At 45.9% G+C, this 25,107-nt stretch overlaps 1 protein-coding gene across 1 annotated transcript in view; it reads left to right on the top strand.

Annotated features, from left to right (window-relative positions):
- Positions 1 to 25,107, top strand: part of LOC106583020 (receptor-type tyrosine-protein phosphatase gamma) — a 287,378-nt gene that overhangs the window by 250,457 nt on the left and 11,814 nt on the right. Inside the window, exons 9-15 of the mRNA XM_014166758.3 lie at positions 7,018 to 7,202; positions 9,680 to 9,788; positions 10,143 to 10,192; positions 10,769 to 11,543; positions 13,794 to 13,932; positions 16,863 to 16,954; positions 21,210 to 21,301. Coding sequence (XP_014022233.1) covers positions 7,018 to 7,202; positions 9,680 to 9,788; positions 10,143 to 10,192; positions 10,769 to 11,543; positions 13,794 to 13,932; positions 16,863 to 16,954; positions 21,210 to 21,301 — 1,442 coding nt within the window. The remainder of the gene's footprint in view (positions 1 to 7,017; positions 7,203 to 9,679; positions 9,789 to 10,142; positions 10,193 to 10,768; positions 11,544 to 13,793; positions 13,933 to 16,862; positions 16,955 to 21,209; positions 21,302 to 25,107) is intronic.

Below are 25,107 nucleotides of genomic sequence, written 5' to 3'. Positions count from 1 at the left end.
TGCGCGGTCCCATGGTGTTTGTACTTGCGTACTATTGTTTGTACAGATGAACGTGGTACCTTCAGGCATTTGGAAATTGCTCCCAAGGATGAACCAGACTTGTGGAGCTCTACAATTTTTTTTCTTAGGTCTTGGCTGATTTATTTTGATATTCCTATGATGTCGAGCAAAGACGCACTGAGTTTGAAGGTAGGCATTGAAATACATCCACAGGTACACCTCCAATTGACTCAAATGATGTCAATTAGCCTATCAGAAGCTTCTAAAGCCATGACATTTTCTGGAATTTTCCAAGCTGTTTAAAGGCACAGTCAACTTTTTGTATGTAAACTTCTGACCCACAGGAATTGTGTTACAGTGAATTACAAGTGAAATAATCTGTCTGTTAACAATTGTTTGAAAAATTACTTGTGTCATGCACAAAGTAGATGTCCTAACCTGACTTGCCAAAACTATAGTTTGTAAACAAGACATTTGTGGAGTGGTTGAAAAAACAGTTTTAATGACTCCAACCTAAGTGTTTGTAAACTTCAACTTCGACTGTACACCTGTTCTGAAAGGCCCCAGAGTCTGCAACAGAGTCTGCAACCACCAAGCAAGCGGCACCATGAAGAGCAAGGAGCTCTCCAAACAGGTCAGGGACAAAGTTGTGGAAAAGTACAGATCAGGGTTGGATTATAAAAAAATGGCAGAAACTTTGAACATCCAACGGAGCACCATTAAATCCATTATTGAAAAATTGAAAGAATATGGCAGCACAACAAACCTGCCAAGAGAGGGCCACCCACCAAAATTCACGGACCAGGCAATGAGGGCATTAATCAGAGAGGCAACGAAGACACCAAAGATAACCATCAAGGAAATGCAAAGCTTCACAGCGGAGATTGGAGTATCTGTCCATAGGACCACTTTAAGCTGTACATTCCACAGAGCTGGGCTTTATGGAAGAGTGGACAGAAAAAACCCATTGCTTAAAGAAAAAAAAATTGCAAACACATTTGGTGTTTGCCAAAAGTCATGTGGGAGACTCCCCAAACATATGGAAGAAGGTACTCCGGTCAGATGAGACTACAATAAAGCTTTTTGGCCATCCAGGAAAACGCTATGTCTGGCAAAAACCCAACACCTCTCATCACCCCGAGAACAGCATTCCCACAGTGAAGCACGGTGGTGGCAGCATTATGCTGTGGGGATGTCATTCATCTGCAGGGACTGGGAAACTGATCAGAATTGAAGGAATGATGGATGGCGCTAAATACAGGGAAATTCTTGAGGGAAACCGGTTTCAGTCTTCCAGAGATTTGAGACTGGGACGGAGGTTCACCTTCCAGCAGGACAATGACCCTAAGCATATTGCTAAAGTAACACTTGAGTGGTTTAAGGGGAACCATTTAAATATCTTGGAATGGCCTAGTCAAAGCCCAGACCTCAATCCAATTGAGAATCTGTGGTATGACTTAAAGACTGCTGTACACCAGCGGAACCCATCCAACTTGAAGGAGCTGGAGCAGTTTTGCCGTGAAGAATGGGCTAGTTGTGCCAAGCTTATAGAGACACACCCCAAGAGACTTGCAGCTGCAATTGCTCCAAAAGGTGGCTCTATAAAGTATTGACTTTGGGTGGGTGAATAGTTATGCACGCTCAAGTTTTCAGTTTTTTTTGTCTTATTTCTTGTTTGTTTCACAATAAAACATATTTTGCATCTTCAAAGTGGTAGGCATGTTGTGTAAATCAAATGATACAACCCCCAAAAAAAATCCATTTTAATTCCAGGTTGTAAGGCAACAAAATAGGAAAAATGCCAAGGGGTGTGAATACTTTCGCAAGCCTCTGTGTGAACTGCTCCAGTGAAGAACTGAGTGACTACTTAGAAGTCTCTGGTCAAGGAGCTATTCTATTCTCTCACCTGGATCCAGCCTGCTGGCCTGTAGAATGGCTGCTAATGAAAAAGGGAAATCAGGAAACAGTACCAGGTCCTGGAGAGCCCAATATTGCAGTAATTATCACAATTAGAATTCATTTAGAATTAATTGATGTGCTCTTCAATAACTCACTAATCCACAGAAAAAAAGCTTAGAAGATTTTCTTTATCATCCATCAAACAATTATTTTTTCCATTTATGGGCGTGGGAAATTGATTGGCGGCACAGCGAGCTGTGACCCGGAGATTGATGGGATGGAGGGATGGAGGGATGGAGGGGTAGATGATAATTGGGATGGAGAGTGTGTGATGGCTGTCGTTCCTTCCAAGAATAGAGGCATGGAATTGAAGCCTAAGGGGTGAAATGAGCTCCAGTGGCTTTAGCCGGGGTGAATTAACCCAGAACTGATCTGTTCCACAAACATAAGGGTTTGGAGTGGGCTTAGAAGGGGATGGAGGGTCTGGTGTTGGATCTATTCCCAACCCCCCTACAGTAGTTAGGATTTTAAGAGACAACAAGCAAAGGGATGGCAAGCCATGATTTAACGCAGGTCAGCTGACATAACACACTGAGTTAGTTTTTGAACAGCTTCAATGTGCCTTGGCATAGATTCTACAAGTGTCTGGAGGGATGAGACACCATTCTTTCACGAGAAATTCCATCATTTGGTGTTTGTTGATGTTGGTGGAAAACACTGTCTCAGGCGCCGCTCCAGAATCTCCCATAAGTGTTCAATTTTGTTGAGATCTGGTGACTGAGACACACACACACACACACACACACACACACACACACACACACACACACACACACACACACATTAAAACCCCTATGCTCATTTTAGACCCCTCTTTCAAAGTCACTGAGATCTCTTCTTCTAGCCATGGTAGCTCATATAATGGGCAACTGGGCATTTTTGTACATGATGAGATGTTAATTGCTTAATAAACTCAGGAACCACACCTGTGTGGAAGTGTCTGCTTTCAGTACACTTTGTATCCCTCATTTACTGACGTGTTTCCTTTATTTTTGCAGTTACATGTAGCTATTACACAGTTCTGACCCCTCAGGAATGTTCTAATTATTTAGTTGTGTGATATACATCTTGAAGTAAGCTCTTTGAAGTTCCAGTAAAGTAGCTGGCTCTCTCACTGTCCTCTTACTCCTTCATATTAGCCATTCATCTACCAGCATGGTCAGGTAAACGCAGGGCCACAGATCACCTTCCGCCTTTAAACTGCCTCTCACATCTCTTAAGAGACCTCCTCTCCTCTTTGGTAGCCAGTATGAAAGAATGATGTCCCCTTTGCTATCACTACCTTTCCCCTGTGTGTGTGTGTGTGTGTGTGTGTGTGTGTGTGTGTGTGTGTGTGTGTGTGTGTGTGTGTGTGTGTGTGTGTGTGTGTGTGTGTGTGTGTGTGTGTGTGTGTGTGTGTGTGTGTGTGTGTGTGTGTGTGTGTGTGTGTGTGTGTGTGTCGGAAGTCCTTTACTCTTTACTCTGCCCTTGAAACTCAAAGGGGAATGGTATGCTATGAACTGCTCCAGTGAAGAACTGAGTGACTACTTAGAAGTCTCTGGTCAAGGAGCTATTCTATTCTCTCACCTGGATCCAGCCTGCTGGCCTGTAGAATGGCTGCTAATGAAAAAGGGAAATCAGGAAACAGTACCAGGTCCTGGAGAGCCCAATATCTCAGTAATGGTCACAATTAGAATTAATTTAGGTGCTCTGAAATAACTTCATGTGCACTCTGCTGTACTATTGCTGCCATCTCCCATATATCAGCAGCCAGGTCACACCAGACCACAGCATTATTATACGTTTGTCCAGGTCCCCAGGACGTCAAGAGATGCCTTCAATACCATCCACCTAGTAGGCTTGCGGCTTGCTAGGGTGTTGAGGATGGGGATAGAGAAAGTGCTTGAACTGTGAGCTACAGCTCTGAGGATCGCGGGTTCAATCCCAGTGCTAGGTAATCATAAGAAAATATTCAGTACTGTGCAAAAGTTTTAGGCAGGTGTAAAAAAATGCTGTAAAGTAAGAATGCTTTCAAAAATACATGCTAATAGATTATATTTATCAATGTACTAAATGCAAAGTGGGTGAACAGAAGAAAAATCAAATTCAAATCCATATATGGTGTGACCACCCTTTGCCTTCAAAACAGCATCAATTCTTGTAGGTACACTTGCACAAAGTCAGGGATTTTGTAGGCATATAGTCAGGTGTATGATTAAACAATTATACCAGACAGGTGCTAATGATCATCAATTCACTATGTAGGTTGAAACACAATCATTAACTGAAACAGAAACAGCTGTGTAGGAGGAATAAACTGGGTGAGGAACAGCCAAACTCAGCTAACAAGGTGAGGTTGCTGAAGACAGTTTACTATCAAACGTCATACACCATGGCAAGACTGAGCACAGCAACAAGACACAAGGTAGTTATAATGCATCAGCAAGGTCTCTCCCAGGCAGAAATTACAAGGCAGACAGGGGTTTCCAGATGTGCTGTCCAAGCTCTTTTGAAGAAGCACAAAGAAATGGGCAACGTTGAGGACCGTAGACACAGTGGTCGGCCAAGGAAACTTACTGCAGCAGATGAAAGACACATCATGCTTACTTCCCTTCACAATCGGAAGATGTACAGCAGTGCCATCAGCTCAGAACTGTCAGAAAACAGTGGGACCCTGGTACACCCATCTACTGTTTGGAGAAGTCTGGTCAGAAGTGGCCTTCATGGGACCCTGGTACACCCATCTACTGTCTGGAGAAGTCTGGTCAGAAGTGGCCTTCATGGAAGACTTGCGGCCAGAAATCCATACCTCCGACGTGGAAACGAGGCCAAGCGACTCAACTATGCACGAAAACACAGGAACTGGGGTGCAGAAAAATGGCAGCAGGTGCTCTGGACTGATGAGTCAAAAGTTGAAATATTTGGCTGTAGCAGAAGGCAGTTTGTTCTCTGAAGGGCTGGAGAGCGGTACGCAAATTAGGGTCTGCAGGCAACAGTGAAGCATGGTGGAGGTTTCTTGCAAGTTTGGGGCTGCATTTCTGCAAATGGAGTTGGGGATTTGTTCAGAATTAATGGTCTCCTCAATGCTGAGAAGTACAAGTAGAAACTTATCCATCATGCAATACCATCAGGGAGGCCTCTGATTGGCCCAAATTTATTCTGCAGCATGACAACGACCCCAAACATACAGCGAAAGTCATTAAGAACTATCTTCAGCGTAAAGAAGGACAAGGAGTCCTGGAAGTGATGGTATGGCCCCCACAGATCACTGATCTCAACATCATCGAGTCTGTCTGGGATTACATGAAGAGAGAGAAGAAACTGAGGCTGCCTAAATCCACAGAAGAACTGTGGTTAGTTCTCCAAGATGTTTGGGCCAACCTACCTGCCGAGTTCCTTCAAAAACTGTGTGCAAGTGTACCTCGAAGAATTGATGCTGTTTTAAAGGCAAAGGGTGGTCACGACAAATATTGATTTGATGTAGATTTTTCTTCTGTTCCCTCACTTTGCATTTTGTTAATTGATAAATATAATCTATTAAAATGTCTATTTTTGAAAGCATTCTTACTTTACAGCATTTTTTCACACCTGCTTAAAACCTTTGCACAGTACTGTATATATTTTAATCCTATCCAAAACCTTAACCCTTACGTTAACCAGTCGGAATGAATCGCTAAATTTAATCGTCGAGTTTTGACATTTATCCCCCCCTCTGGACAAACGTTGAATACTGAAGTGAGACCGTGAGATCTTGTTGCTATCAGAGTGGAGTCATGAGGGGCTATGGGGCCTGGGAGGGATGAAGGAGAGATCCTCTTATGCCATTCATCACAGCGATGCCCCCTTACCTACTGTCCCATATTCTCCTTTCTCTCTTGTCTTTCTATTTCTCTCTCTCTCTCTCTCTCTCTCTCTCTCTCTCTCTCACGTGCTGAGTGACAGTGCAGGCTGACCCACCACAGCTGGATGTTATCTAGAGGACACCGTGTGTGTGGAGGTCAAACAGGTTCCATTGGCTCAGCCAGCCAGGCGACAGTACAGGGGGAGAGACTAATCACTTTAATAATGCCAAACCACAGCCGCTATTCATCAGGATATTATTGGATGACCGCATTGCTGCTATTTATGACTAATGAATTTAGTCACACACAACTCATAATAGGCTATTCTTATGAGCCTGCTTTATCATTCCACAATAACAGTGAATGTACTCATACATATCAAGGCTGTTTGTTTAGACAGTGTGTTGAATTCATCCTCGGACTATTATTAATAATAAAGTTGATGATAGAAATGTACGCAGCATTTGGTTCTTTTGTCTAGTCTGTCTGTCTTCAATGGGTGGAATGACGTCTGTTCAGGTCAGGGAGTTCTGGGACAAATAAAGCAGATCTCCGGTAGATTTCCCTGTGAATAAAACAGGGTTTGATTATTGAAGTGATGTTTTCAGCTTTCTGGCATGACCAGTAATGAACCCCTCTGTTGTGGAGACTGCAGAGCCATGGAGCTGCCTTTGACGCGTGCAACACCTTGCAGAGCTGAGGACTCGGCACTCTGTTTACTGATCAAACAGAGACATCTAGTGGCCACATGAGGGAACAACACTGCTTATGAACTATGTGATTTATGGAGGCATACATATATATATAGGGAATAGGGAGATATAAAACCTAGATGGAAGGCCTGGAGGCACGTATATATGAGCCTGTATTGTTTTAGCCCTAAGACGGATGCTGCTGTCTGGTGGAACAGCTCCATAAGTCACAGAGCTACCTCAAACACCCCACTCTCACTCTCCTCAGTATCTCTCTCGCTCTCTGTTCATTGCATCTCTCGCTCTTTCATCGATCTCAAGTGCCTACACGTACTGTATGTGTGTGTGAGGGGCAAATATGCATACATCTGTGTGTCCATGCGTGTGTGGTGGGTTCTCCTGTCCTCCGGCAGTCCTTTGTCTGACATTCCAGATCGTTGTGGGACCACAGTGTAAGAACCTCTTTCTTTTTCCCTTCTCTTTTGTCTCCCACATCCCCCCTACTCCCTCCCTGTACCTGTCTTTCTCCCCTCTCTCTCTCTCAGTGTGCAGCAGTGCTCCCATCAACATGAAGGTGCAGCATCTGAATCGCACGGCCCTGGTGGTGCGATGGACCCGGCCAGAGTTCACCTACCACCCGCCAATCATCTCCTTCCTCATCTCCTACAGCTGGACCAAACACGATGAGTCCTATGAGGAGACACACGTCACCGACAGCCAAAACAAACTGGTCCGTTTTTATCACACTCACGCGCGCACACATGCACACGCACACAAATGTTACTGACCGTTAACACAAACTGGTCAGTTACTCTATAACAGACACACACACTTTCAAGACAGTTAGTGAATGAGTGAGACTACATTAACACAACCCAATTACTCTACCACACACAGTAATGCAGAAACTGGTGAGGTAGACTGAAAAATGATGATAAATTGGCTGCAAGTTAGACTGCGTGTGGAGACCTACTGTAGTGACACTGTTGGTAGCTTGACCTTGGAACTTGCATTATGAAACACCAATGTAAGGATCAGAGCCGTCCCCAGCCATTTAACAGCAGCAGCACTGGCATTTTAAACACCCACAGCAATTTTTTCTATCCTGCCATTGTGTTCCGATTGGGGGCTGGGATTTAATGAGGAGGGATTCCTGCCTGCTGATAGAGGGAGGGAGAACAAGGGACAGTGGAGGAGAGAACAGAGGAGAGACGTGGTGGTTCTTTCATCATTAACAGAATCTAATCTCCCCATGTACCGCAGCCTCTCTTGTCTCAGCCATTCTTCCTCCTCTCGCCACTTCTTCCTGTTCTCTCACTCTTTTTTATTATTTCTCTCAATCTCCATCTATTTCCCTTTTCTCTCTCTCTCTCTTTCGTTCTCTATCTCTCTCCAGCCCTTACCTCCCACTCAATCTCTCTCTCTTTCTCCCTCCATCTCTCCTCCTTTTCTTTTCAGATAGTCATTTCCATTTGTATTCTCTGTCTGTTCCCTGGCCACCACCATTAGGGGGCTCACGGTACAGCCAGGCTTTATGAAACCTGTCGCTAGAATCCATGGAGAAGCCTACTAAACCACTCCAACCCTGCTCCAGCCCCGCCTTCCTGCCTGCTGCCTGCCGTCGGTCTTTACAGCCCTCTCCACTTGTAATAACCGCCTGGGAACAGGGCAGACACATCCTTAACTGAATTAAACTGTGCGGAACATGCATAAATCAGGGAGGAGGTGGTGGTAGTGAGGGGAGAACAAACGCCATTACTTAATGTAAGATTTAGTTGTGCGGCGAGCCCTCCCTGGCGATCGGACACAAGAGAATGTGAGTTATGATAATAGCCATTCCTCATGCATTTAGCGGTGGATTGGACCTCCATCTCCCCGCCATGGGGATAGTTCAGGCGTGTGATTTGGAACGCGTACACCATAAAGAGGAAATAGGAAGGGATACATTACGATTTGACGTGTAATTCAGCCCTGTCTCTACCGCCCATATTCAGCCAGGGTGATTTACATTGTATCCTAATTAGAAATGGTTTCAGTTGTTTTATATATTTTTGCTAGTGTTGCCACAATCTTACCACTCAATACTCTGTGGTAAATCCAGTGTTTGTTGTCTACCGAAAGAAGGAAAGGAGAGAGAGAGAGCGTGAGAGAGAAAGAGAGAGAGAGAGAGAGAGAGAGAGTATATATTTTCCCACCACGCTCTAACCTTCATTTTGTGACCTCTGCCTTCTGTGCTGTGTTGGGGTCATGGGGGCAGGCTGTGTTATGTCATCCTTTTAGCCACGACAGAATTCTAGGCTAAGCTGTGTGACCTCTCCAGGAAGGTAGCCAGAACTCATCAAAGTGTGTGTGTGTGTGTGTGTGTGTGTGTGTGTGTGTGTATGTGTATGTGTATGTGTGTGTGTGTGTGTGTGTGTGTGTGTGTGTGTGTGTGTGTGTGTGTGTGTGTGTGTGTGTGTGTGTGTGTGTGTGTGTGTGTACACAGTTTACTATACTTGTGAGTACCAGAAGTCCACACAAGAATAATAAACCAACTAAAATTCAGAGAAGTGAGGATATTTTGCCAGTCCTCACTTGTAAAAAGGCTATTAGGGTTAGAATTAGGGTTAAGGTTACAGGTTAGTGGTTAGGTTTAGGGTTAGGTTTAGGGTAAGGGTAAGGGAAAATAGGATTTTGAATGAGAATCAATTGTTTGTCCCCAAAAAGTCCTCACAAGTATAGTAAGACATAGCTGTGTGTGTGTGTGTGTGTGTGTGTGTGTGTGTGTGTGTGTGTGTGTGTGTGTGTGTGTGTGTGTGTGTGTGTGTGTGTGTGTGTGTGTGTGTGTGTGCGTGCGCGCGGGTGTGCCTTACTATGTGCTCTTGCCACCCTCCCTAAGTGTAGGAGTCCACACCATAGGAGTGTAGGAGTCCACATCAAATTTCTATGGTTCATACACTCCTCCAGTATAGCAGACAGCCTACTAGCTACATGGGTTTAGGGGAAGTGTTCTGCATATGATTCCACCTCCTGTGTGTGTGAGCACAGATGATTACTATGTGTGTGTGAGCATGGACGCTCGCTGTGTCAACCACATCCTCCTTTTGTTTCGCCCGACAAAAACACAGGGACACAGTTGATCTTTTAATGCGCGTGTGCCAGTGTGCACGTCTAGATGTGTGTGGTGCTCCTGTGTATTGCTGACAGTCCCCTGGTTGTGTGTTACAGGAAGCTGTCATCACTCCGGTGTCTCCTGACGTGCTGTACCTGTTCCGGGTGCAGGCTGTGTGTATGAACGACATGCGCAGTGACTTCAGCCAGAGCATGCTCTTCAGAGGTGATTCTTCCTCATCTTCCTCATTGTCATCATCCTCCTCATCACCCTCTTTCCTTCATTCTTTCTTTTCACTTTTGTAAAAACAATCTGTAAGTATTTCCGTCACATCGCATCGCTCAGTTTCTATTGATCTCACATCTCTTGGTCTCTTGTTTTGTTCCTTTGTTGTCTTGTTTGGTGATCCAGAGTTGTTTCTGCTCTTCCCCCTCCTCATCACACATCTCTTGTCTGTCTAAATGCCTATGTTGATTTGTTGCACAGCTAGAATCAATGCAGTTTTACTCTGTCTATACAGTAGAATATATGTTGTTTTATCATCGGTTAACACGTTTTAATGTTATGGTCTCCTTTCAGCTAACACCACCAGGATATTTGAAGGAACAAGGATAGTGAAAACAGGGATGGTGAGTGTTGAGTGAACACTCTGTAGTACTCCCTCTCTCCAGCAGGGAGCAGCACTGTCTCATTATCAAACCTCTGTGCTGGAGAGCATGCATCCACTGTAACTCAGATACTCATAATTAGCCTACTTTTCAGTCCACAAATGTCAATGAAATCTTAATATTGAGCATAAGATAGCTTATAATGTACTTGGCTTATTTCTCCTTTCAAATTATGAAACAGTTCTACATTTACATGATTACTGATGGATTAATAAGGCATGTAAATATTCTTCCACCATGGTTCCCCTGCCTGCCTGGTGTGTGGGGATGGTGGGGAGAGAGAGAGAGGCTGTGGTAGCAGCTGGCTGTGCTGCAGTGCAGGGGGCTGTTGTCTCTGCTTCCCAGGGCTACCTCATTTGTGCCACTACCACTCCTGCCCGGGCTCCCGCTACAGAGTGAAGCCATGGGGGCTGGGAAGAGTAAATAGGAAGGGATACATTATGATGTGAGGTGTTGTGTAACTCAGCCATGTCTCTCTCTCTTTTCCCTCCTTCTCTTACCCTCTCACCCCTTTTCGCCTATTATTTCTTTCTCAAGCCCACCGTCTCTCCGGCCTCTTCAGCTGACATGGCTCCCATCAGCTCCGGCTCCTCCACCTGGACCTCCTCCGGCCTCCCTTTCTCCTTCGTCTCCATGGCGACGGGCATCGGCCCGTCCTCCAGTGGTAGCCAGGCTACGGTGGCGTCCGTGGTGACCAGTACCCTCCTGGCTGGGCTGGGGTTCAGTGGTGGGGTCATCTCCTCCTTCCCTAGCTCTGTGTGGCCGACCAAAGCCCCCGCCTCCAGACAGAATCCCACCACTGCCCCCCCTCGTCAGCCCACCACCGAACCTGCAGCCGGCCAGAGTGCTGACGCAGCCAAAGACAACGGAGAGGGAGCTGAGGACAGGGACAAAGGTGCAAAAAGTGAGGGAGAGGAGGGAGAGAAGGAAGGAGAGGAGGATAAGGCGGAAGATGAGGAGGAGAAAGAGAAGGAGACGAAAGAGAAGAAAGTGACAGTGGCGGACAAGGTAGAGAAGCAGACGAACCGCACGGTGGTGAAGGAGCCGCCCACGGCCGCCCCAGCCTCGACTGCCAAAGAGAAAGGAAGAGAAGAAGGGGAGACTAACAACAGCAGCACTACGCCCTCTAGTGCTGTGGAGGACCAGTTGGTGACACACACACAGAGCACGGTGGAGGCAGACACAGTGGTGCCCCCTATCATGGAGCCAGGGAATGACCCGGCAGAGTTCCCAGCCCCAGACAGCCCCTCCCCAACCCTCAGACCCAGCACAGGAGGGAACAAGAGCCACTGGCCTTTCTCCATACACACAGGTGAGAACACTCATTGTAGTAGGTACTTTTCAATCAATCTTGAATCTGAGTAAAAGAATGAAAGTGCATCAGGGTTGGATTCTAGACCAAATTGTACTCCCTGTCTCCACTTGGTATTGTTCCTTTCATCATTATGTGATTCTTAATAATATGACTATAAAGGGGAAATTAATATGACAGCCTTGTATTAGACACACCATGCTTCAGTTTGGAGGCTTTTTCATACCCACACATACCCATTTACACCCACATCAACACCTACACACATAGGTTATACTGAATGACATACAGTAGGTGTTGAGTTCAGTAAAGTGACCTATCTGCCCAGGAGAGCTCTCTACGTGCTGAGAGACTGTTGGAGGTACAGTTAAAGCATTTAAACTGCCACTGCAGTTTAAAGATGTGTGTTTGATACATGTTTCTATAGGATAGGACTCTCTCTCCTTCCTTCTTTACCACTCCCTTTAATTCCTCATCTCTCCCACTCCCACTCCCTCTACATCCTCATCTCTCCCACTCCCACTCCCTCTACATCCTCATCTATCCCACTCCCAGCTTTCCCACTCCTCGTCTTTACCACTCCCTCTCTTTCTCTCCTTCCTTGTATTTCCCTCTGTACCTCTGTTTCTCTCTCTTTCGTTGTCTTTCTCACTCTCCCTCTCTCCATCCTTGTTGTTTCCCATTCCTCCTCTCTCTCCTTCCTCTTTTCTCTCCCTCCTCTGTGTTCTCTTTAGGCTGAGTGCTGGCCTACTTTCAGAGCCAGTGACATGAGCTCAGAGCAGAGTCGCAGCTGCAGGGGAAAAAACCCTGTGCTCCATTAACAGCTCCCTGCCAGGCACTAGAGACATGTAGACCATTGGTGTGTGTGTGTGTGGCGTGTGTGTGTGTGTGTGTGTGTGTGTGTGTGTGTGTGTGTGTGTGTGTGTGTGTGTGTGTGTGTGTGTGTGTGTGTGTGTGTGTGTGTGTGTGTGTGTGTGTGTGTGTGGTGTGTGTGTGGGGGGGGCATCACTATGCATGTGTGTGCGTGAGCGTCTGTAGTGTGTGTGAGCGTTGGAGTGTCAGTGTTGTATGTGTGAGTGTGTGGGTAGAGTCACTAGAGTCATGTAGACCATTGGTGTGTGTGCGTGTGTGTATCCTTCAGTGCATGTTTGTGACTGGCTGTGTGCGTCCATGTGCACTTCCGCTGGCGTTGTTTTTTCCGGACGACTCGTGTTAGCGTGAGCGTCAGACAGGAGAGAGCAGAGCAGAGAAGAGCACAGCAGCACACCATGGTTCCCCTGCCTGCCTGGTGTGTGTGGATGGCGGGGAGAGAGAGAGAGGCTGTGGTAGCGGCTGGCTGTGCTGCAGTGCAGGGGGCTGTTGTCTCTGCTTCCCAGGGCTACACCCACTGTGCCACTACCGCTACCGCCCGGGCTCCCGCTGCGGAGTGAAGCCATGGGGGCCGGGAACAGCACCGCAGGAGAACTAGCCCTGGGTAGGTAGGGTAGCAGAGTAGCGGGGAGGGGGGCGTGCTCAGTGGCTTTAGAGCCTCAGGATTGATGGGATATGGTGGAGCATCTGTGTAGTAAGACAGACTGGCTATGTAGCACCAGGCTTGTCTTCATAAAAAGATGGTGTTTTGATTGTTGATGTTCTAAACGTATCCAATATCAATTCATCTTTGTTGTTTTTTGTTGTTGTTAAAAAAAAATATATCCTGTGTGTGCCTATTGGATGTGATCCAGGGTTGTTGCTGTCTGTGTAAAGCTCCAGTCTAGATACAGTAGGTTGAGGGGCTGATGGTGTTGATAGATTTTGTCAGGTAATGTGGCTAACTTTAGAATACCTGTCTTTGAAAGGACAGGAATATATCGTCACTGGTAGCATTTGGTATGAAGAGAGGCTACTGTTTATTTGGTAGGCACGGCTCAAGGTTCACAGCACAAGCTTTTTTGGGTATTATGGAATAGTACCACACCAGTCTACATAGAGAGGCGGTTTCTGGGAAAACGTTCTGTCTGATCATGTTGTCAGCACTTTACCAAGGTAAATCGGCCAGTAACATGAGTCTTTGGTTGATAAGATGGCAAGCTAATTTTAAGACATCAATGTTTGTGGCTTGTTTGTACCTTTGTGAAGCTGAGTTAACTCTGGCTAAATGTGTCTTTGACCTCATGCCTTACCTCTCCACTACTGGATCAGTATTCCCATATTGTCCAGTAAATGTTGCTGTTATTCTGACTGATTGTGTCTCCTCTCCCCCTCCTTCAGAGAGAACAAGCGTATCCAACCTGACCCGGCAGGGTGCCCCCGGGGTAGGCAGGATGGAGTGGATCATCCCCCTGATGGTGGTCTCTGCCCTCACATTCGTCTGCCTCAGCCTGCTGCTGGCCGTGCTCGTCTACTGGAGGTGGGTACCATAACAAACACTGACACATCACACTCACATAGCTGAATAAAACCTGTCAGGAAGAATGTTTCCCCAGATCGTGTTGATATAGTTTGAAGGAGGGTGAAATGCTACAGACAGCGCTGGTCAACAGACATTGTGAGATTTGTACACTCCAGTGCTAATTCAAACAGCCCCCAGAGCATTGTCTATGGTCTCTCTCCATCTATCAGTGTGTGAGCTGGCTATGGTCCCTGCTCTCCCCTGCTCTCCCCAGAAGCACCAGTGCCCTATAGTAGACCCCTGCTGCCCCCTTCATGGGTTAAGGCCCAGGGGTATTACCGGCCATCTGCTCCCCTTCACAGCTCCACTCTGGAGCAGAGCAGCCTCAGCCATGGGGGGGTCAGGGGTGAGAATACACACACCAAGCAGCCACTAGGAGAAACTGACACAGAGATCTCCCGGTGGGTTTTGCATCTGCCATCATAGTGGAGGGCATGTACATTTGAATTTATTTAACAGCAAGCTTGTTTACGTACATACACACTCACCCATCTGCAAATACTGTCACACAAAAAGCATAATCTAGATAGCATTGAGGTTATGAGCACTAGTTTTCAGCCAATATCTCTTACTGTAAGATTGATATGATTCCTATGATGCTGAATAGAGCAATGTCTGTCCTCAGGCCTTTATCATCAAAGCTCATTCATCATAGCACTTGAAATGGGTGTTTAATGCCAGCCTGCCAGCCTGGGTTCAAAGACCCAAAGACCCACGGCCCTCACTCTCCTCTGAGTGAGGGCCGTGACCTTTCTGGTTCTCACCACCCTCAGCTCCATTAAAGGTCCGCAGTCATGGCCAAATGATTAGCCCCTCGTTGAGACCCAGCAGAGCAGGAGGAAGCTGCCCCTAGGCACTGATCTCAGGTCAGTTTTATGCTTCCACCCTAATGGTTAAGGTTGTAGGATTTCAGAAGGGTAAGCTCATCCTTGATCTGTGGCTGGAGGGCAACCTTTACCCGTGGTATTCATAGGGCTCTGGCCTGTAGGGGGCCTCTGAGGAGAACATATGGCAAAGCTCATGGCTGCAGCAGCAAGCTAAGGAAGATGAGGCTGGCTGTTTGGGTTAACCTAGCATTTAGACTCAGCTTAGCCTGCCTTGCCTGGGTGAACTGAGCACAGAGTGGGCGCTGAGCCTACCTTTGTGTGTCCTGCAGATCAGATGTGTGTGTGTGTGTGTGTGTGTGTGTGTGTGTGTGTGTGTGTGTGTGTGTGTGTGTGTGTGTGTGTGTGTGTGTGTGTGCGTGCGTGCGTGCGTGCGTGCGTGCGTGCGTGCGTGCGTGCGTGCGTGCGTGTCAGGGATAAAGTGCCTGGTGTTACAGAGATGTCGTCTGGATGGTGACATCCCCCCAGACGCTGGAGGCCCAGGGGATCTGAGACAATAGAATATCGATTCATATACACACACACTCACCCATATACACAGATGAACGGTTGCGGCTTGAGCTCATGGTCTCCTGGGCAGTAGCAGGTGTCTGAGGCGTGAGGTGAGAGGGGAGTGTTGGGCAATTCTAATCCTATTGTGGAGCGGAGCTCATGGCTCAACCCCCATGTTGCCATGTAACCCCTCCCCCACCGGGACCACATTGGCTGCCCGTGGACAGTAAGCCCGCCACTGAGTAATAACCTGGTAATGACTGGTCTGAGATTAGGTCAACCAACCCTGAGCCTGACTATAAACACACAAGAGAATTACTGGGGAAGGATCCAGGAACTCTTACTAGACAGAGAGAAAGAGAGGCTGCTGCTCTTCCGGCTTGTTTGTGGTCCTGTGTGGATCAGTTGGTAGAGCATGGTGCTTGCAACGCCAGGGTTGTGGGTTCCATTCCTACGGGGGACCAGTATGAAAATGTATGCACTTACCTAGTTGCTCTAGATAAGAGCGTCTGCTAAATGACTCAAATATAAATGTTAGAGCAGAGGGGACAGGGAAGCCCTCCCCTTCTCTCCTCCCTTTACTCCTCCTCTCTTCTCCTTCGTCCGCTGGCAAAGGCTGTTCTGTCTCTCCTCTTCTTCACTCTCTAGGATGACCAGTTTCTGCAATCTACTCTGCATAAAATACAGGTAGGAATAGGACCATAGACACACACGGACAGTGACTTTACGCTGTATTTGGTATATAGCCTCTGGTTCAAGCTCAGACCTATGCTCCTCTCTCCTACGAAGATTATTTCTCACCTATATCCTCTTTTTAAGTGGTGAGGTTCTCGCTGTCATTGAGGAAGAAATAAGTAAGCTAGTTTTTCTTTCACTTTGGAGATTTTAAAGAGAGGAACAGTTTATTTTTTTACTGTTTCCATTGTTTCCATATTGTAGCTGTTATCTCTGTTAGAGGAGAGCTCTTTGCTGAAGCGTACAGTGCAATATGTTTATGTACAGTTCACTTCCGTGAAGTCGGTACTTAGTCTAGAGCTAGATGTCTTTCCAGACACACCTCCATAAATCATGTTTCTATGTGTACTTTGCCCTCTTGATCATCGTTTGACGTCAGACATACACTGTACAGTATGCTTAAACTGAAAACAAATGGATTCTCATAGTGTTTTTACGAGTCTTCACTCTGACTGTGTGTGAGGAAAGGGAAAGGGAAAGGGAAAGGGGGATACCTAGTCAGTTGTACAACTGAATGCCTTCAACTGAAATGTGTCTTCCGCATTTAACCCAACCTCTCTGAGAGGTGCGGGAGCTGTGAGAGTGTGTGTGTGACTGTGTGTTTACGCTAATGTTCGCCTGCTCTGCTGGAGTTCAAAGTACACCTTGATCCTGTTCCGCGTTTCCTTCGCCGTCTGTGTTTACTTTGGGGGGATTGTCATTGTTGATACACTATTCACAGGTCTAACGTGTCACTGACGGTGTGCGTTTTTCTCTCTCTTTCTCTCTCTCTCTCAGGAGGTGTTTCCAGACAGCTCATTTCTACGTGGAAGACAGTAGCTCTCCTAGAGTAGTGCCCAATGAGAGCATCCCTGTCATTCCAATCCCAGGTAAGCACCAATCAGAGCATTCCTTTTATCCCCATAGTACTCCAGGAATCATGAATGGATGAATGGAATGCTTACCGGCAACAACATGGCGCCCAGCACTGAAGATGACCAAACTTTTACTTTCTGACTGTGCTCAGTGTAATAGACACTCAGGGTAAAGGGGGAGTAGCCTAGTCCCACATAGTTCTGCTCCTCTCGAGTTTCACTGGAATACTATAGGCACAAATCATGTACAACCTGCACAGACACCACTCACATACAGTAGAGACACCATATGAGACTGCATATGACCCATCTCCTCACATGAGACCACTATTTCAACATCCAGCCACCTCTATGGGCTCTGTTGAAGAGTAAATGAATAGTTCTTATGGTGTTGTTCTTCCAAAGGATCAGTTAGTGATGCATAGTGTGTGATCAGTACTGGACAGACTATTCCCTCATAATGATGTGATGAGTGTGTACAGGTGTTTGTGTGCACTCACTCGTCTTAGCGTTTAAACCGATTGATGAGAGTTCCCTGTCGTCATTGGTTTAGCCCAAATGCACCAAAGGAGGGTGGAAGGGGAGGAGGGTAGAGGAGTGCTGGATCTCTCTCTCTCTCACTCTGTCCAGCCAGTGGATCAAACTTAAGAGGCATGGAGATTGACCCTCATAGACCCCCTCTTCCATATCTAACATCTCCTCTTATATCCAAGATTTTCCCCCAGCGTCCAAATCCATTTGGACTGACTGACTGCCCTTCACAATGGGCGTTGGCACAGAGAGCTGTGTCCAATGTGCCTATTTAAGCCAATGGCAAAGCACTTCCCAGAACATGGACAGGGCAGGCTTATAAAGTAGGCACCAGAAGAGCACTCTCCTCCTCCTTAAAAGGGTCTTAACTTTGAGAACCTACTTCAGTACTCTACATTCTCCCCAGCAGATTGTAACTCCTAAAGAGGTATCAACAGGTATGTGGCTTTATTAGACTGTAAGACAGTGTTTCTAGAATAGCCTAATGTTGATTAGAGGGTTGTTTGTGGGTTGTTTGTATCTTGATCATGGGTTTGGAGGACTGAAATAGGCATACTTTTTCTTTAAATTGATTTGTGCAGAAATGAAGCTAAAGATTACTGGTTAATTCTCTCAGATAAAGCTGTAAATACAGTAGACTGAATCATATTGTGTTTGCCATGACTCAGTGTGTATGGGGCTTCAACAACCCCAGTGGGTCTGCAGAGACCTATGGGAGAACGAGCAGCAGTGAGGGGATGGCCATATATGACCATAATGGTTAACCTGCTTCTCATGGCACTAATTGTCTCAACTGAAACCCCCCACCACCCCCACCACCTCTCTAATCCTCCCTGACATCTCTCTCTCTCTGGGGATTTCAACCTCATGATAAAACGAGTAGCAGAGAAACACACCACATACCTAACTACCAGAGACATACCACACACCACGGTATTTTACTCCATTGTATTTCCAACTATTATTTTTCAAAGCCACCGTTTTTTTAGTCAATTTTGCTTAATACATTGTTTCAGGAAGCTGTTTGACATCTTGAACCTCCTTTTATTTCCATATGTTGTGTCTACTGTAAGGATATGATTAGCGGCATTTGCATACTTAAATATTCCTCTCTGGCGTGTATGTCAATATTAAATGAGCAGGACACAGAGGGGGGTACAGCATGTCCTATGAAGTACCGTTATCATTTAGACTAAGATCTAAAAGTATAGACTGCCATTTCCCTTAAGTTGGCTGTATGAAACATTCGCTCTGTGTGTGTGTGCGCACGTGCCCGCGCATGTGCACGTACTTGTGTTTGTGTGCGTGCGTGTAAGTAAGTGTGTGCGTTCATACAGTAGGTGTGTGTGTGTTCATACACATGTTTGAGTGTGTGATTTCCCATTTGGTGCCTGTGGATGAAACATTCGTTCAGCCCAGCTCGCCGTATGTCTCACTAAACAAGCGTTTAGAGGGGTTCCCACAGGCACAGTTAGGACAGAACATTCACTAAGATGAGCTCCGTCTCCCTGATTACTCTCCACCATCACACTCCCTGGGAAATCTCCCTTTCGCTATTTTTACCCCGTTTTGTGAAGAAGTGGATAAAACAAGGACCAGATTGAGACTGTGAATCATTAATGACTCTGCTTGAGATGAAAGCTGTGAACTTAGTTCACCTATACGAAACATAAGCTGAGGGACATTAATAACCCATTCTTTCATTTGTCTTGGTGAAATATTGGTGAAATATTTAACATAGCATAGTGAATGGAAGAGTAGACGGCGCTGCAATCACTCTCACCTCTCCTTTGTTCGTTTTGATGTAGCTTCCTGCTGCTTTCCTGCATGTGTTGCATCACTCTGTCTTTTAAGTTCTAGATACAGTTGAAGTCGAAGTTGAAGTTGAAGTCCGAAGTTTACACTTATGTTTAAGTTATTAAAACTCGTTTTTCAACCACTCCACAAATTTCTTGTTAACAAACTATAGTTTTGGCACGTCGGTTAGGACATCTACTTTGTGCATGACACAAGTAATTTTTCCAACAATTGTTTACAGACAGATTATTTCATGTATAATTCACTGTATCACAATTCCAGTGGGTCAGAAGTTTACAAACACTAAGCTGACTGTGCCTTTAAACAGCTTGGAAAATTCCAGAAAATGATGTCATGGCTTTAGAAGCTTCTGATAGGCTAATTGACATAATTTGAGTAAATTGGAGGTGTACCTGTGGATGTATTTCAAGGCCTACCTTCAAACTCAGTGCCTCTTTGCTTGACATCATGGAAAATCAAAATAAATCAGCCAAGACCTCAGCAAAAAAAAATTGTAGACCTCCACAAGTCTGGTTCATCCGTCGGAGCAATTTCCAAACACCTGAAGGTACTCAAGTATAAACACCATGGGACCACGCAGCTGCCATACCGCCCAGGAAGGAGACACGTTCTGTCTCCTAGAGATGAACGTACTTTGGTGCGAAAAGTGCAAATCAATCCCAGAAAAACAGCAAAGGACCTTGTGAAAATGCTGGAGGAAACAGGTACAAAAGTATCTATATCCACAGTAAAATGAGTCCTATATCGACATAACTTGAAAGGCCGCTCAGCAAGGAAGAAGCCATTGCGCCAAAACCACCATAAAAAAGCCAGACTACGGTTTGCAACTGCACATGGGGACAAAGATCATACTTTTTGGAGAAATGTCCTCTGGTCTGATGAAACAAAAATAGAACTGTTTGGCCATAATGACCATCGTTATGTTTGGAGGAAAAAGGGGGAGGCTTGCAAACCGAAGAACACCATCCCAACAGTGAAGCATGGGGGTGGCAGCATCATGTTGTGGGGGTGCTTTGCTGCAGGAGGGACTGGTGCACTTCACAAAATAGATGGCATGATGAGAGAGGGAAATTATGTGGATATATTGAAGCAACATCTCAAGACATGAATCAGGAAGTTGAAGCTTGGTTGCAAATGGGTCTTCCAAATAGACAATGACCCCAAGCATACTTCCAAAGTTGTGGCAAAATGGCTTAAGGACAACGAAGTCAAGGTACTGGAGTGGGCATCACAAATCCCTGACCTCAATCCTCTCAAACATTTGTGGGCAGAACTGAAAAAGTGTGAGCAAGCAAGGAGGCCTACAAACCTGACTCAGTTACACCAGCTCTGTCAGGAGGAATGGGCCGAAATTCACCCAACTTATTGTGGGAAGCTTGTGGAAGGCTACCTGAATCGTTTGACCCAAGTTAAATAATTTAAAGGCAATGCTACCAAATACTAATTGAGTGTATGTAAACTTCTGACCCACTGGGAATGTGATGAAAGAAATAAAAGCTGAAATAAATCATTCTCTCTACTATTATTTGGACATTTCACATTCTTCAAATAAAGTGGTGATCCTAACTGACCTATGACAGGGATTTTTTACTAGGATTAAATGTCAGAAATTGTGAAAAACTGAGTTTAAATGTATTTGGCTAAGGTGTATGTAAACTTCTGACTTTAACTGTAGATATTCAATACAGATATTCAACAGGTATTACAGGTAACAGAGATTCTAGAGATAGTGTAGAGAGTTTTGGTATAAACATTGTTGTGTACATTAAACCTGTTGATATCTTGAGGATGTACCGCAGTTCCTCTGCTAAACTTTCCCATGTATTCCCCAGACACAAGTGTGTGCTGAACTCGAACTGTGTGTGTATGACTGTGTGTTTCTGACTAAGTGTCTAATTGTGTCTTATTGTCTCCCTTTCAGATGACATGGAGGCCATCCCTGTCAAGCTGTTCATCAAACATATCTCAGAGCTCTACTCCAACAACCAGCATGGCTTCTCAGAGGACTTTGAGGTAAATAAATGCTCTCTGTTGTTTTATAAGATCTCTTAACCCCACAATAGACTGGCTGGAGTTGGACTAGCATAGCATCTCAGCCAGGTGGGTTAGAGTTAGAGTTATCCAGGTGGGTTAGAGTTATCCAGGTGGGTTAGAGTTAGTTAGCCAGGTGGGTTAGAGTTCGTTAGCCAGGTGGGTTAGAGTTCATTAGCCAGGTGGGTTAGAGTTAGTTAGCCAGGTGGGTTAGAGTTAGTTATCCAGGTGGGTTAGAGTTAGTTATCCAGGTGGGTTATAGTTAGTTATCCAGGTGGGTTATAGTTAGTTATCCAGGTGGGTTAGAGTTAGTTAGCCAGGTGGGTTAGAGTTAGTTAGCCAGGTGGGTTAGAGTTAGTTAGCCAGGTGGGTTAGAGTTAGTTAGCCAGGTGGGTTAGAGTTAGAGTTAGCCAGGTGGGTTAGAGTTAGACAGGTGGGTTAGAGTTAGTTAGCCAGGTGGGTTAGAGGTAGTTAGCCAGGTGGGTTAGAGGTAGTTAGCCAGGTGGGTTAGAGTTAGTTAGCCAGGTGGGTTAGAGTTAGTTAGCCAGCTGGGTTAGAGTTAGTTAGCCAGGTGGGTTAGAGTTAGTTAGCCAGGTGGGTTAGAGTTCGAGTTATCCATGTGGGTTAGAGTTAGTAAGCCAGGTGGGTTAGAGTTAGTTAGCCAGGTGGGTTAGAGTTAGTTTGCCAGGTGGGTTAAAGGTAGTTTGCCAGGTATGTTAGAGGTAGTTAGCCATGTGGGTTAGAGGTAGTTAGCCATGTGGGTTAGAGGTAGTTTGCCAGGTGGGTTAGAGTTAGTTAGCCAGGTGGGTTAGAGGTAGTTAGCCAGGGGGGTTAGAGTTTGAGTTATCCATGTGGGTTAGAGTTAGTAAGCCAGGTGGGTTAGAGTTAGTAAGCCAGGTGGGTTAGAGTTAGTTAGGCAGCTGGGTTAGAGTTAATTAGCCAGGTGGGTTAGAGTTAATTAGCCAGGTGGGTTAGAGTTCGAGTTATCCATGTTGGTTAGAGTTAGTTAGCTAGATGGGTTAGAGTTACTTAGCCAGGTGGGTTAGAGTTATCCATGTGGGTTAGAGTTCGAGTTATCCATGTTGGTTAGAGTTAGTTAGCTAGATGGGTTAGAGTTACTTAGCCAGGTGGGTTAGAGTTAGCCAGGTGGGTTAGAGTTATCCATGTGGGTTAAAGTTAGTTAGCCAGGTGGGTTAGAGTTAGTTAGCCAGGTGGGTTAGAGTTAGTTTGCCAGGTGGGTTAGAGGTAGTTTGCCAGGTATGTTAGAGGTAGTTAGCCAGGTATGTTAGAGGTAGTTAGCCAGCTGGGTTAGAGGTAGTTAGCCATGTGGGTTAGAGTTAGTTAGCCATGTGGGTTAGAGTTAGTTAGCCATGTGGGTTAGAGGTAGTTTGCCAGGTGGGTTAGAGGTAGTTTGCCAGGTGGGTTAGAGGTAGTTAGCCAGGTGGGTTAGAGTTTGAGTTATCCATGTTGGTTAGAGTTAGTTAGCTAGGTGGGTTAGAGCTACTTAGCCAGGTGGGTTAGAGTTAGTTAGCCATGTGGGTTAGAGTTAGTTTGCCAGGTGGGTTAGAGGTAGTTAGCCAGGTGGGTTAGAGGTAGTTAGCCAGGTGGGTTAGAGATTGTTAGCCAGGTGGGTTAGAGATTGTTAGCCAGGTGGGTTAGAGTTAGTTAGCCAGGTGGGTTAGAGTTAGTTAGCCAGGTGGGTTAGAGGTAGTTAGCCAGGTGCGTAAGAGATTGTTAGCCAGGTGGGTTAGAGTTAGCCAGGTGACCTGTGCTCTAGCTCTAACCACTCATTGACTTGCTATGTTAATGTGATGTGTTTGGTTTGCCGTGTGAGTGAAGGCAGAATGTGTGTCCATGTGTTTGTGCGTGCGTGTGGACCGTTTAAGGTTTCCATAGTGCTGCTAATGGTCATGGAGCAGATGATTTGGGAGAGGCCTTTTAGCTCATTTATACTTGTGTCTCCGGCTGAGTGAGTGAGTGAGTGAGTGAGTGAGTGAGTGAGTGAGTGAGTGAGTGAGTGAGTGAGTGAGTGATCAGGCTGGAAACCTCTGTCTGTCACATTACTCACTAAACCAATAATTACCTTGTGTTATGTGTGGATCAGAGTCAGAAAGCTGAATGGAGGATCAATAATGCTCTGTGCCTGGGTTTAGGACAGACACTGCCTTTAGGACAGACAGTCATGTTTCATTCAGAGCACTATAGCCTCCCTCTAAAGTCTGAGTCAATGGTCCTACAACTTGATTATTTTGAGGGAGATTTTGATCACATGCTAGCAGCTATTTGTGCTTTTAATCATCTACCTCTCCTAGTTCTATCACTGTGGTTTTAGAAACCATTTCTGCTGCCCTCTTTCTCCCTTCTTCTCCTTCTTCTTCTCCTTCTTCTTCTTCTCCTTCTTCTTCTCCTTCTTCTTCTTCTCCCACCCTTACTTTCTCAGCCCTTAGCAAACCACTCAGAATTCCTTAGTGGCCCCCTCCCCAGAAGAAGGAGGTGTGTCTGTTCTGCACTACACTGAGTTTTCTCATGGGGCTAGCAAAACCTCCTCCCCCCACTCCCACCACCATCCCCTTGTTGTCCAGGCCAGTGTGATGGACACTTGGAAGTGCTTTAAGGTTTAAGGGGGGCCCCTCTCCTGGGTGAATGGAGTGCTCCGTGCGCTCCACGGCTCTTTATTTGTCCCCAGGAAGGAGGCAGGAGAAAGGGGGAAGGCAGCGGAGCGAAACCCCTTTGGCTGGAGGGTCTTAGGGCCCTGACAAGTGGCTTTGTCCAGCCGGGCCCCAGGGAGACGTGGGTAGGATGAGTAAAGACAGGGGGAGAGACTGGGGAATGGGTTTGGCTGGGCTTGGATAGCTGGGGGGGGGTGGGGTGGCTGAAATGCACACTGCATACCGATAGAGGTACAGGGAGAGTATAGTAAAACAAATTCAGAAGACATATCAGCATGTTGGTTACCTGACATGACTTAGGACTTTGGTGAATATAAATGTGTCCATTTGCGCCATGTCTCATAGGACATGAAAATAACTCTTTGTACCCTTATGCCTTTCACATCATATTGACAGACAGGGTTCTTGGGTTATCTATAACCTTCTTGTCATTATAATGTCTACATATGTCCAGTGTGGTTGAATTATCCCTGATGTTGGCTAGAGATCTTCTACTTTGTAGTATCTCATTCTGTAATGCCACCACCCCCATTGGCTTACACACTGTAATTGGACCAGTAGGCAGCTATTTCCGTGTTCCGTGTGTGTACTTGTGTATATGCATGTGCGTGTGTGTGTGTGTGTGTGTGTGTGTGTGTGTGTGTGTGTGTGTGTGTGTGTGTGTGTGTGTGTGTGTGTGTGTGTGTGTGTGTGTGTGTGTGTGTGTGTGACTGCTTGTGTGCACGCCTGTGTGTAATGTACTGTATGTATACATGTCATCTGGTGGTCACATCAACCAGTGGCTTTCCAATCAGTATGTACCCCGTCTCACAGTCCTCATTATATATATATTTATCTGCCTTTATGAGGGGTCTGAATTCTTCCGCTGTGCCCAGAATAAATGAGTATTCCTCTTTGTACCATGCAGAGAGAGATATCTATAAAGCTAAAACAAGGTTGTTGATCTGTAAATAACTGAGGGGCTAAAGCCAAACTGAGGGCTTTGGTCGACCATAACGTTACCTATTACTGCCAGAAGGCCAGACGACTGTTGTTGGTTTGTCATAAAACATTTCCATGTACTGGTTGCTATGATACTGATGGAGCATAATGCTAATGCATTCTCTGGTTTTCTGATGG

Source organism: Salmo salar, chromosome 22 (genome assembly GCF_965601325.2).
Source record: "Salmo salar chromosome 22, fSalSal1, whole genome shotgun sequence".
NCBI classification, from domain to species: domain Eukaryota; kingdom Metazoa; phylum Chordata; class Actinopteri; order Salmoniformes; family Salmonidae; genus Salmo; species Salmo salar.
Note: the sequence above shows the minus strand (reverse complement) of the source record. Positions and strands in the feature narration are given on the sequence as shown.